Below are 13,146 nucleotides of genomic sequence, written 5' to 3'. Positions count from 1 at the left end.
GTCAGAATGCATCTTATACCGTTGACTGACCCGCGCCTAAACAGGCCTTTTCTTTTCTTATTTTCAAACCAGGGGAGACCCCCCTTACACCGCCAACAGGTTCGCGCCTCATATGGATGCCTGGTGCAGGGTCTGTTCCCTTTCCAGCATTAGTCTAGGACGATCACAACTCCGGCTAACCCAGATATAGGACAGATCAGATGACTACTTGTTCATTCAAAAATCATATTTGCAAAATGCCTTACTAAGACAAATGGATCACGTTATGCACCATAAACCTAATACTGTAAATGGATGTTTAATTTCCGTCTTGCATGCAAATCAATCATAATTCCAACTCGACATCTTATACTTGATACTTGGATTAAATCAACCGACTTAGAAAGCTCTCACATGTTAGGTTTAAATTATTGGATGCGCATTCATTCATTTAAACCGTTTTATCAACTTTTGCATTCAACCAACCAAGATCGATCAGTAGAGGCCGCTACCACGGGCGGGATTGGGTGTCTGATTAAAGGGCTTCCCAATACGTACCTTCACCTCTTACTCAGAAATTTTGGATAGTGGACGACCTTATCCAAGGCGTACGAGAGTCATTCTAGAGATAGGATGCTAAAGAGGGACGATTCTTTATCTTTAGTACCTATGTCAAACACTGCTTTGTGCTTCGTTTGACCGAGGTATAAAGTGGATTCGAACGGGTTCCAAGCCTCCCACAAATGCTTGGTGGCGACTCCGAACATCTCTAATCATTTCGAGAGCCTTACCGAGACGAAACTGGCCGATCTAAAACGATCCGGTCGAAAGCATTTTTTACGCCGCCGAGCGTGGCTTTCAAAAGACCGTTGTATGTCCATAGATTGGCTGGGCTTGCAGGTAGGCCATGTCCAGACACCTGTGATGAAGCATTTTTTGGGGAGCACATTTATTGACAGGTAATATCATTGGCTTAGATGGGAGCAGAAGGGCGTGAGGCATTGAGGGTTACATAGCAGTCTAGATCACCTAGAACGGACATTCATTATTTATTATTCATCTTATTTAGTTTTTGTTGAAGTTGTATTTTAATGACTTTACAGTTATTTAATTTGGAACAATGTAATAAGGCAATTTAACGTTATATTGTCATTTGTGGCAGGTTGGCTGGGGTGTTAGTAAACACTATCAGTCTTAATCAGAGTGCATTCATTCATGGTAGGGACATTGTGGACAACATCTTGATCTGTCAAGATCTTGTTAGGCTTTATAATAGGAAAGCATGCTCCTCTAGGGTGGTGATGAAAATTGATTTAAGAAATGCATATGATTCAATTGAGTGGACCTTTGTGGAGGATATGTTATATGCCTTTAAATTTCCTCCCATGATGATTAAATGGATTATGCAGTGTGTGACTACACCTACATACACTATCTCTCTCAATGGATCTCAATTTGGATTTTTCAAGGGTAGGAGAGGCCTTAAACAAGGAGATCCCATGTCTCCTCTTCTTTTTACTCTATGCCTTTAATATTTTACTAGGATACTTGATCTTGTGACTCTAAAACCCCAGTTTAGGTTCCATCCTTTGTGCAAGGCAATGAGATTGTGTCATCTGGCTTTTGCTGACGACCTTCTTATCTTCTGCAGAGGAGATAAGGATTCTGTTAAGATTATTATGAGGGCTTTTATGAGTTTTTCTGATGCTTCTGGTCTTTGTATGAACAAGGATAAATCTGATATTTTTATGAATGGAGTTCCTAACCTTGTAGGTGAAGAAATTCTCCTTTTATCTGGGTTTCAGAAGGGAAAATTCCCTTTCAGATACCTAGGTATCTCTATTTCATACAAGAGACTGTCTAATCTGGAATGCAATAAGCTTGTTGAGAAGATGGTGGAGAGGATAAGGAGCTGGGGGGCAAAGCATCTAAGTTATGCTGGGAGACTGGTTCTTGTTAGAACTGTTTTATCTCAGCTGCATAGCTATTGGGCTAGAATTTTCCTACTGCCAAAAGGAGTCATTCAGAAGGTGGAGTGTATTTGCAGAGCTTACCTTTGGTCTGGCAGTGAGGAGCATCATAAAGTCCCTGCAGTCTCATGGGATACCTGCTGCTTACCTAAAATCTATGGAGGATTGGGCATTGATAATTGTCATATGAGGAATATAGCAATGCTTGGAAAGTACATTTGGTGGGTAGCTAGTAAGAAGGATTGTCTCTGGGTGAAGTGGGTTCACCACGTATATATAAAGCAAGCAGACTGGTGGTCCTATACTCCTTCTATTTCTACTAGCTGGACATGGAGACAGTTATGCAAGGTTAAGGATAAGTTGCACAATGGTTTTCTGAGCAATCACTGGCTGGTTAAACCGTATTGTGCTGATATGGTTTATAATTGGCTCATCAATGCTCAGGGCAAGAAAATGTGGCTTCCTCTGGTTTGGAACAGGCTCAGTTTACCTAAGGACAATTTTATCTGTTGGCTTTTTATACAGCAAAGGCTGCAGACTAAAGATAGGTTGTTGAGGTTTGGTGTCATAAATGATGGCTTATGCTATCTTTGTGGCTGGGCACCTGAAAGACATAAGCATCTGTTTTTTTATTGTAGTTTCAGTGCTAGGTGTGTAAGACAGCTCAGGCAGTGGCTGTGTGTTGATTGGCATGGAGACATCATCACCTGGAGTCTGAAATGGCATTGCAACTCATTGTTGAAGAAGAAGATCATCATGGCTGTCTTGTCTAGCCTAATCTACCTGATCTGGGAAACACGTAACAAGTGTAGAGTAGAGCAACTCGTACAACATCCTGATTGTATTGTGAACAGAGTCAAGGAAAGAGTCAAGGGTAGGTTGAATGTGTTAAAAGTTGAGAGTTTCCGAAGTAGAGATTTAGCATGGGTTAATTCAGTATTAGCTTACTAAATCTGGTTGTACCTTGTATGTTGAAGTTGGTGTCTTGTACCTCAAATCTTAATTATTAATGAGAATTTTACATTCCACCAAAAAATTTAACGTTATATTTAATTAAAGTACTGTGGTTTCGTTTACCTTTGTAATCACTACCTCAGGCAACTGAGATGGTAACACTTTCATTTATCTGGGAATCCCTAGTAAAGGCTCTTAAATAATTGGGGGTGTTACGAACACCTGTCGATAGTGGCATTTATAGAAGTCATGCCAACCATCTGATGATGATAAGACACATGTATGCTCAAATGATGATGTTCGTGAAACAGATACATCATATGAATATAAAGCAAGGTTGCGGCGACGGTTTTAGTTAATTTAAATAGTGATTTAAAATAACTATATGTAGCAACCTTTCCACCTCTAAGTCCTTCGCGAGACACTTACGGGGAAATAGTCAGAGATTTTGAGGATTATTCAGCTTATGTTATTACACCAATCCTTAGGGCCCAGACATGGAAGTTTGAATCCACGATGTTTTCCAACCCATTTGCACTCGGGTTTCGTCAATTCCGAGACCCCATTTCCAACCACGATATAAGCCATAACCCATTGGCCTAAGCACCAGAAAACGAACTTTCAGAATGATGGTCTAATATTCAAGACTTTTGTTGCCAAGCTCCACATTCTAGAAAATCACAGCCTCCTGCACCAACCCTAGACACGGGATCTGAAGGTAGCTTACAGGATAGAATGGGATACAGTATGACGTTTTAGGTCGAACCTTCGGGTGTGTACACACAACTGAAAATGAGTATTTTATTCACCTTCTTCCGAACTACGTCGAGCTTGATTTCGCTTCACGCGAATATGTAGGCGTTCCTTCAGAAAAAGGATTCAACCCATCCACGATGTATCATGTCGGTTCCTTACGGGTCTTAGCAAAAGTCCAAATGAAGCCGCCTTTGTCGAGTCAGTCATAGTACTCGATTTAGGCTAGGATGAAGATGTAGATTCACGATGAGTAGTTGTCAAGTCTCGTAGTGAGTTATATCTGATGATGTTTGCAAAGAGGCTTTGTAACACCCCCATACACCAAGGTGCCTTACTAAGACCACCCTAGTACATGGAGATGCTACTAATCTCGGTTACCCGAGTTATAGTAATCAAAGGAGACCATAAAGAAACATACTTTGAGTTTAAAAGTTTAAATGTGCATACAACTTAAACCAAAACAAGAAATGTAAATTACAACCGTCTCAAACTGAAACCCAAAACTGAAATTAAACTATCATAACTATCAGCGGAAGACAAAAAGACCCAAACTAGTGATGACTCCATCCACAGCTAGATCCCGTACATACTCCATAGAAATACCTGCTAATCAACTGCTCACCATCCCCGAATGAATCACCACAGTTTTCAAAACATTTCAATGGAGTCAGTTACTGTATAACCAAGATAAGAAAACAACAACCAAATACATAAACACATTCCTCCAACTCCAGTTCATCACCAATCACCTGACTACACACTAAAGTGTGTAGCCCTTCCAGAATACCCATCGCAACAAATATTCCACACCGCCAGTGGGGACTGCAGCCGTACTACCTAAGCCCCGCTCAAAGCCGTAGAACGAATAACCAGTGTCCATTAATGTTCACATCCCCCTTGTGACAGGAACCACAAGGGGTAAATCAAGGGCATGAAGCCATTCTCGAAAATAACGCCACTCAACCGAGGGCGCACCTCACGAACCACACACAATTACAACCAAAACCACAATACCAATATAAACATACAAACTCCAAAGTAACAATAACAATAATCATGCCAGTAAACCAATCACACCATCTTATACTTAACTACACAGTCAACTGAGTAAGGAAACCCTACCTAAGACGGAATCACCAACAACAAACACAACAGATCAAAAAGCTTCCTCTACAAAATCACCTCCTATAACAATAATCATATAATTATAATCTACTAAAACAATTACTCCCAAAAACCCCCAAATCACCCAATTAGGGTTTAATCAAAACTAACAAACTGACATACAAACAACATAGAAATCTGACCTAAACGATGACGATTACGAAGGTATAACGATCTCAGAAATCTGACAAGCCTAGCCTTGATTTGATAGCAAAATGAGGAGAGAATTGAACGTCATTTTGTTTTCTTGTGAAAAGTTTAGAAAAGTAAAAGTAAAAGTGACAAACCTGTCGATAGAAACTTCAAAAACCTCTCCATGTTTGACTATCAAACCCGGCGGAAAAGTCCGTAAAACCCGACTTACTCGATCGAGTAACTAACATACTCGATCGAGTACCGCCTACTCGATCGAGTTGCACCTACTCGATCGAGTACATTCCAGAATCCGTCAATTGTAGAGTAAGTCCTACTCGATAGAATACACAACAGCTCAAATATATGAGGTATTACAGTCTTCCCTCTTTGAAATTTAACTTCGTCCCCGAAGTTCAAGCCCATACTGAAAAACAAAACTCACTATACTCAACTATAGCGCAACGACCCAACTACAACTTAAGACAAAACATAAAACACAACTTGACAACCCAAAACATACACTAAAGTTGACCAAAACTGACCAAAAATCGCACCCAAAAGCTTATATGATCATCTCCTACCCCCCGTAAAGAAACATGGTTACGTCCCCGTAACCACACATACCTGATCAAAAAGAGACGGATAGCGCTTCTTCATAGCTTACTAGTTTAGAACCCGTGCAAAGTTGCACGGGCATGCGTAAATAGCATATAAAGATAAGGCTTAAATACGTAAGAGTAAAATGCTCTACTCCCTCTGTCCCGGTCATTTGTTGTCCATTTACAATTTGGGGTGTCTCAGTCAATTGTTGTCATTTTTTTAAAAATGAACTTGATAAGCAATTTGATCATTCACCTGCAACAATTATACAATCTGTATTAAGCAAGTTCATAACTTGCAATTACCAAAGAATGAAATACGGAAACGTCAACACTTTTGACTTGTACATCATCACTCATACAATCATAATTTTATCTATGTAATGAAACTATGACTTGTATCATCGTACTTTAAGCATTAAGAATCATTAAAGACAAACGATAACGGGTGTTTAAATCTCCAATTCATGGTTGCTTTATGTTACTTGTAAGTAAAAATTAAAATGTGGAATTCAGTAGATAGAAATAAGTTTGTAAAATTATACTATAGAAACAAACGTGCTTAGGACATGTAGTGAGCATTCGACGCTAATTTTAGTTACTTTGATCAATTTACCATTAACGGTATAACTTCAACATATTTAGCAATATGTTATTATTCGAGAAAATGGCCTTGGTAAATCAAATGCTAATTTTTTTTAAACGGAGTATCCGGTCATTCCTATATAAAGATGATAAGAGAGGTAAGTTTTTTTTTTTTTTTTTTTTTTTTTTTTTTTTTTGGCAACAATACATAAAGGTACACCAATTATGATCCTCTCATAGCCCTTTGAGCAAGGCCATGAGCGATCTTATTGAAACACCTGGGTACAAACGAAAAGCTCAAACAATGAAAAGACGGAAAAAAGACACTCATATCATCCAGTAACCCTTGCGTAAGATGATGGACCGTCTCGCCCCCAGATATCTGAAGTACCAACTTCAGACAATCCGTGGCTACATCAAGATGTCGAATCCCTTGAGCCGACGCCCAAAGCAGCACGTCCCTTAAGCCAATCGCTTCAGCTTGCATCGCCGCCTGAGCCTTGACCTTGTTACCTCTGCTACAGATTATTGAGCCATCAGCCGCGTACGCCACCCACCCAAAAGCAGCTTCCTTAATTGACTTCCACCCTGCATCAACCCTTACCTTGACAGGCATACATGAAGTAGCCGCCCCAACCACAAAAAACGGGTAACCATCCCGCAAATCATTTACCTCACACCGTATAGCCCCTCCTCCCTCCTTCCTCTCAACCCGTGACTTCTCACCCTCCTCCCTAGCTTTCACAACTGTACCCACCATGGTTGTCCAAATGCCATAAAACATCTGTGGATGAAAAGCCTCTCCCCTAAAAACCACCCTATTGCGGACCACCCACAAGCACCACAAAATACCCACAAATTTAATCAACTTAACTCCCGCTCCTTCTAGTTTACAAAGATAGGATATCCAATTGATAACCCAAGACGCCACATCCATCGAGGGATCACAATTCACCCTAATACCCAAGTCCAAGCATGCCCAAACACGTTTTGCAACACTACAATCTCGAAAGAGGTGCGCTCGTGTTTCCAAAAACTCTCGTCCGTCCATACATACCTTACAGAACGAATCAGCATGGATACCCCGTTTCTCCAGACCTGAACCCATGGGGAGGGCATCCGAAATCAGCCGCCAGAGAAAAACTTTCCACTTCTGCGGAACATGAAGCTTCCACAAAATCTTCCTACAAAAGATTATGCTCTTATCACTCATCCGTGTCTTATCCTTCACGCTTGCATGCTTCAACATGAAATGATCAAACGCAACCCCATAGCCACTTTTCACCGAGTATTCGCCATTAGTCGTATGCTTCCAAAAAATACGGTCTTGAGTCTGAGAGGCATAGACTAGGATTGCTAGAATATGATCCACGACCCCTTCATCAAAGATATACCTAATTCGTTCCTCATTCCACCCTCCACTTGCACTATAAAGGTCAGCAATTCTCAAATCTTTAAGACCCACATTTTCGAACTGTAAAGCCTCAACACTCGGTTCTGGTTTGTCACCATTTACCCAGCAAGTTGACCACACATTTAGACTTGAATTTATCCCTGGTTTCCACGCCACATTACGTTTGATCAGCTCCATGCCAAGACGAATACTTCTCATACCCCATGACACATTTCCCGATCTCTTATAGTCCAACTCTGGGTTCATTCCTTTCTTTCCAAATAGTCGAGCTCGAAACACATTACAAAACAAAGAGTCCTGACCCGACACAATTCTCCAAGCGTGTTTGGCCAGCAAGGCTTGATTCAAACATTCAATATTCCGCATCCCAAGCCCTCCAGCACTTTTAGGAAGACTCATGAAATTCCTACTACACCAGTGAGTACCCTTACCCGACTTACATCCCGCCCACCCAAAATGTGACAACAGTGAATTAATCTTATTCGTCACACTTACCGGAATCTTGAAGACCGATAGAAAGAAATTTGAAAGATTTGATAGAACCGATGAAATAAGGGTAAGTCTACCAGCTGATGACAGAAAGATTCCATTCCACGAGGAGATCCTCTTCATAACACCATCTATTAAAGTCCTAAAAAGGTCCCGCTTTGATCCCTGAAATTCCGTCGGAACCCCCAGATATTTCCCGATCCCTTTGTTATCTTTAATACGGAAAGTCTTAAGGCACCTCGTAGCTTGCATCAGTCTCATACTTGGACTAAAAAGAATTCCAGATTTGGCATCATTTATCTTTTGTCCCGAGGCTCCACAATAAATATCTAAAATCCTTCTCAGTTGCATAGCAGAATCCCCCGTATCCTGGAGAAAGAAAACAGCATCATCCGCGAAGAAAAGGTGAGTCAGTGGAGAGACTTGTTTGCATAAAGGGATACCCCTCAAAAGCCCACAATCCTGGGCCCGAGTAACCATTCCCGACAATACTTCCATACAAAGAACAAATAAGTAAGGGGACAACGGATCCCCCTGCCGAAGACCACATCTTGGTAAGAAAGCATTCAGAGGCGATCCATTCAGCAAAATCTCATACGATACCGTTGAAACACAATTCATGATCAAATTAATCAGCCTCTCTGGAAACCCAAATTTGTCCATAACTTTAGCAAGGAAACTCCAATGGATCGTATCATACGCTTTACTCATATCTGCCTTAAAAGCAAAACGCCCATACTTTCCACTTTTATGCCCATTTATCTCGTGAATAGCCTCATGAGCCAAAAGAATATTATCACTAATAAGTCGTCCCGGAACGAAAGCGTTTTGAAACTCATCAATCAACGAGCTCATGACCCGAGCCAACCTATTAGCAATACACTTAGAAATAACTCGCATGAAGACGTTACACAGACTAATAGGTCGATAATCTTGAACAACCTCAGGATTGTCAGTCTTTGGAATCAATGCAATAAAGGTACGATTAATTTCCCGCAGAACACGTCCCGAGTTAAGCACAGAGAGAGCAGCCTTTGTAAAATCCTTGTTAATACGTCCCCAAAACTTCTGAAAGAAGATAGCCGGAATACCATCCGGACCTGGTGATTTCAGGGCTCCCATTTGAAAGACAGCAGCTCGCACTTCCTTGGCCGTGAATGGCTTTGCTAACCGATCCACTTCATCATCTGGTAGCCGCTTTAAAATACCGCGAAAGGGCTCCTCCTCCATCCCACTGTTCTCAGACCCTTCCGTCAACCCATTCGCCTCATATAACCCCATAAAATATTGTTGGAAAGCTCCGCCAACCTCCATAGGATCATACGTCCATCTACCCCCTTCTCCTTTGATACCATGAATATAATTCCTGCCAGCCCTTCCCTTAACCCAGTTAAAGAAGTACTTTGTACAAGTATCCCCATCAATAGCCCATCGAACTTTTGCCCTTTGTTTCCAAAACAGGTCTGCAGCTCGAGCAAAAGCACGCACTTCCTCATCCACTTTCGTGTGTTCCTCATCCTTCCCCTCTTGTATAGCTAATTCCATCCCTTTCTCAAGTCGGGCATCAAAATCCTCCCACTTCTGTCCCCAATCCTTCCTCTTATCCAAGGTCCACACTTTCACCCTTTGTCTAACCAAAGCTAACTTCCGACTAAACTGAAAAGCCGGAGAACCCTTAAACCTTACCAACCACGCCTCATTTACTACCTTGACACAATCTTCATGCTCAAGAGCCCACGAGTCTAATTTGTATGGCTTCCTGAACCCGTTATTAACAAGATTAAAATCCAATTCAATCGGAGCATGATCAGAAATCTGAATCGGATAATGCTTTAACCCCGTATTGGGAAAGAAGGTAAACCAATCCTTAGACCCCATGGCTTTATCCTCCTTTTTCAATAAAACAGAATTTTTTTCCTCCTTTTTCAAGCTATGTTTAGAGGAACATGTAGACATTGTACATGTTAAATAAGCCTAAAATTACAATACTCCAAAAAAAAAACTCAATTTTTTAGTTAATTGCCAATCATCACATTCCTATATTGTCAATAGTGCCAAATAATCATGATGCAATTTAGAATTCTTACTTATACTACATTTTACAGGCAAGTTGAATATAACGAAACAACTGCAATAGTTCAAAGAGAAATCTTGAGAATTACCACGGGAAGGCGCCAATCATCACATTCATAATTTTTTAGAATCCACGTCCACCTCGCTTAAAATAAAAATTGTACACAAGAAAACAGTACAACTCAGATTATCTGATGAATCATAACCAACTGTAATAGTTCACTGACTTGGATTTTGAAATCAAGTCAATGAAAAGTGGCTATGTTTTGCTACCTGTGCGCACCTACTCAATGTCAATAACCAATTAAGTAGTACATTATAAAGATAATGCAAGTTTGAGCTAAGTCAATCAAAATTTACCAAGCCGAAATTTGGACTGAGAAACAACTTTTTGGTAAATCACGCATATTATTGCAATGATCATTAGTGCGTCATCCAAATAAATTAACAAAAAGTTAAAACAAAGAAGGTTAAACATAAACTTGCTTAACTCTAGTAGATCAAAAACAATAATTAGTTTAGTATATTATATATACACTATAAAATAGACTAATTAATCAAAGACATGTTCTTCCAAGTAGTGTTAGGAATCTATCAGGGTGATTAATGGCTCTTAAAAAGACAAATTAAAAGATGAAATGTAAAATCAAGACTTCTTAATTGAATAACTAAAAAGGCTAACCTCATACTGTGAGAGTGACACAATTAAGTCTTTACACATGATAATGTAAAAACATCAACTGCAAACACAAAATTTAAGTTGTCACTAATATTTGATAGACAAATTCAGCCTCTTACAAATACTACAAATTAAACAATAATTGGTATTTGGTCTTTGATAAGCATAAAATAAAAACAAATCATTCACAATATGAATGTTTAATACAGAGAAGACGGAAATAAAGGGTCAAACCTCGTGAAACACAAATCAATCTAATTAGTAAAGGAATGAACTGAGTGGCAAAGAACGACAATAGCATGTTATTCCAATGATTTAGCCTGTGGAACTTATGGATTTTTGTTTTGTTTTTTTATTTTTCCAAAAGTAATATTTAGCAGAGATAGAGGAGGAAGTAGTTGGGGTGATTTTTATTTTAGAAGGAAGTATTTTTTAAGGAAATGACGGCATAAAGTTAGAATGTACTCTTTAGGGTTTGGTTTAGTTATTTACAGAACAATGCATAGGCGGGAAAAAGAGCATTGTGAGCTTGACACGTGTCCAATTTTATGCTTAGTGGTTAATTATTATACTTATATATAGATAGATAGATTCCGCCTCCCAAGTAGCTTCCTCGACGTTGTGATTGGACCACAACACCTTTAGAAACACAGTCTCCCTAGTTCTAGTCTTGCAAACCTTGCGATCTACAATCTCCTTTGGTACTTCAAGATAAGACAATGATTCATCCAATGTTCTCAACCTCTAGCATATGAGAAAGGTGACTCACGTACCTCAGGAGTGGAGACACATGAAATACATTGTGTACTCGATCCAAAGCTGGTGGCAAAGCTAACTGTAGACACCTCGTTTCTACACCTCCCGCCAAACACCCAGTGATGATTGGGCCGCATGTTTAGCATATGTCGCGATTTTATGACGTTTCGTAAATCGGTTAATAAAAGGTAACTCAAATACTTGTATCTACCTCATGGTCGTCATCTAGGTGTCATTACGGTCGTTTTGGCAGTAATTAGAGTACATTTGGAGTCCGGGTCAAAAACCGTCTTCATTTCCTAAAACCATCAAATCCCGAGTCAAAGCAATTGGCTTGTCTACCTAAGGTTAGGATGTCATAAAATGTTGAGATTATATCTCATTTTGAGTCCCATGTCGCTTCTTTGGGCTAAACTAAAAGTTTACATTACAAAATGTGCATTTCATTTAATTAAAATGATAACCCGACTTTTAGGCCCATTTTACGAGGTGATATTGACTTTTTTGGGTCAGGCCTATTTCACAGAATGTTCTAGATCTCTTTCTTAGCTTTCCAACGCCACTAAAATCACCTTATTCCGAGTCTTGTAGAGAAAGTTATGCCTAAAATACGACAGACTTTCAAACGCGCTTTCTTACGCAGGAGGAACCCGCTAAGGAAAGGACGCAGCAAGTGCTGCGCCTCTTCCAAGGGACGCAGCACCTGTTGCGCCTCGTCCCCAGGTTTTCTTTTTGTCCAAGTTTCCGTGTTTAACATAAGTCGGTTGTTTCCGGATCTTTCTCTCCTTTCCTAAACCCTAATTCCGTCGTGTGATTAGTATAAATAGAGACCTTCGGTCTCACATATTTCTCACGCGAGTGTCCTCCCTTCTCTTCTCCCTTTGCATTCTAGACCACGTTCTTACTTTTTGGCGTCTACGTGCTTGAACTTTCGACCACGTAAGCTCGGATCCTTTCGAGTACCAGCCTCGTATTGCATGACCGACCAATTTGACCAACTCCACTACACCATAATCAATAATTCAATTTATTTTAAATCCTTTTTCAAGGGCACTTTCATATTTGCATTATAGATCGAGTCGAGTTACCACTAAAAAACCGATTTAGTTAAATCTCGCGACGCTAACATGTAAGCCTGAGGGTGTAAAATCCCAATTTTATTTAATGTATTTATTTTCTGTATTATAATTAATGTAAGAATTTATGTCATAAGCATGCCCGAAACCGTCTTTTAAAATCACTTTTTTAAAACCCTTTTAACGGAAGTAACACAGATCTGACGTGGGGAAGAATCGCATCAACTGATGCGCCTTCTGGAAAGGATGATACGCCTCTTCTAGGGGCTGCTTTCAGTTGATGCACTTCTTCTTCTTTCTCGGGTTTTTGTTCCTTTCGTCTTTTATTTTTCTTTCTTCGTTCTTTCCCTTATTTCACCTAATAATTTTCAAATTAGTTTTTATGAATCCTTTTCAATAATTTTCGACTTAAATCCCTTATAATTAATATTTGTGGGTTTTCGTCACAAATTCAAACTCGGATTTTAGAGACTCGATTCGTTCATATCAAGTCCCTTGATTTCGTCTTTGATACATG

The 13,146-nt window shown here is 39.8% G+C and overlaps 1 protein-coding gene and 1 long non-coding RNA gene across 3 annotated transcripts; one reads left to right on the top strand and one right to left on the bottom strand.

The window, feature by feature from the left end:
- Window positions 1-1,580: 1,580 nt before the first annotated feature.
- LOC141658725 (uncharacterized) lies at window positions 1,581-2,900 on the top strand. The gene has a single exon (XM_074465587.1). It carries the CDS (start codon window positions 1,581-1,583, stop codon window positions 2,898-2,900), a length of 1,320 nt encoding a protein of 439 aa, XP_074321688.1.
- Window positions 2,901-4,059: 1,159 nt separating this feature from the next.
- Window positions 4,060-11,238, bottom strand: LOC141610774 (uncharacterized). 2 transcript variants are annotated; one of them, XR_012528401.1, is made up of 4 exons: window positions 11,032-11,238; window positions 10,801-10,858; window positions 10,208-10,263; window positions 4,060-5,813 (listed from the first exon to the last, which is right to left on the bottom strand). It is a non-coding gene; the product is annotated as an uncharacterized LOC141610774 (long non-coding RNA). The 2 variants fall into 2 exon arrangements; XR_012528400.1 differs by having other exon boundaries at window positions 10,208-10,858.
- Between the last annotated feature and the right edge of the window lie 1,908 nt (window positions 11,239-13,146).

This window comes from Silene latifolia, chromosome 1 (genome assembly GCF_048544455.1).
Source record: "Silene latifolia isolate original U9 population chromosome 1, ASM4854445v1, whole genome shotgun sequence".
Classification (NCBI taxonomy): domain Eukaryota; kingdom Viridiplantae; phylum Streptophyta; class Magnoliopsida; order Caryophyllales; family Caryophyllaceae; genus Silene; species Silene latifolia.
The sequence above is the reverse complement of the archived record's forward strand: the minus strand, read 5'-3'. Positions and strand labels throughout refer to the sequence as shown.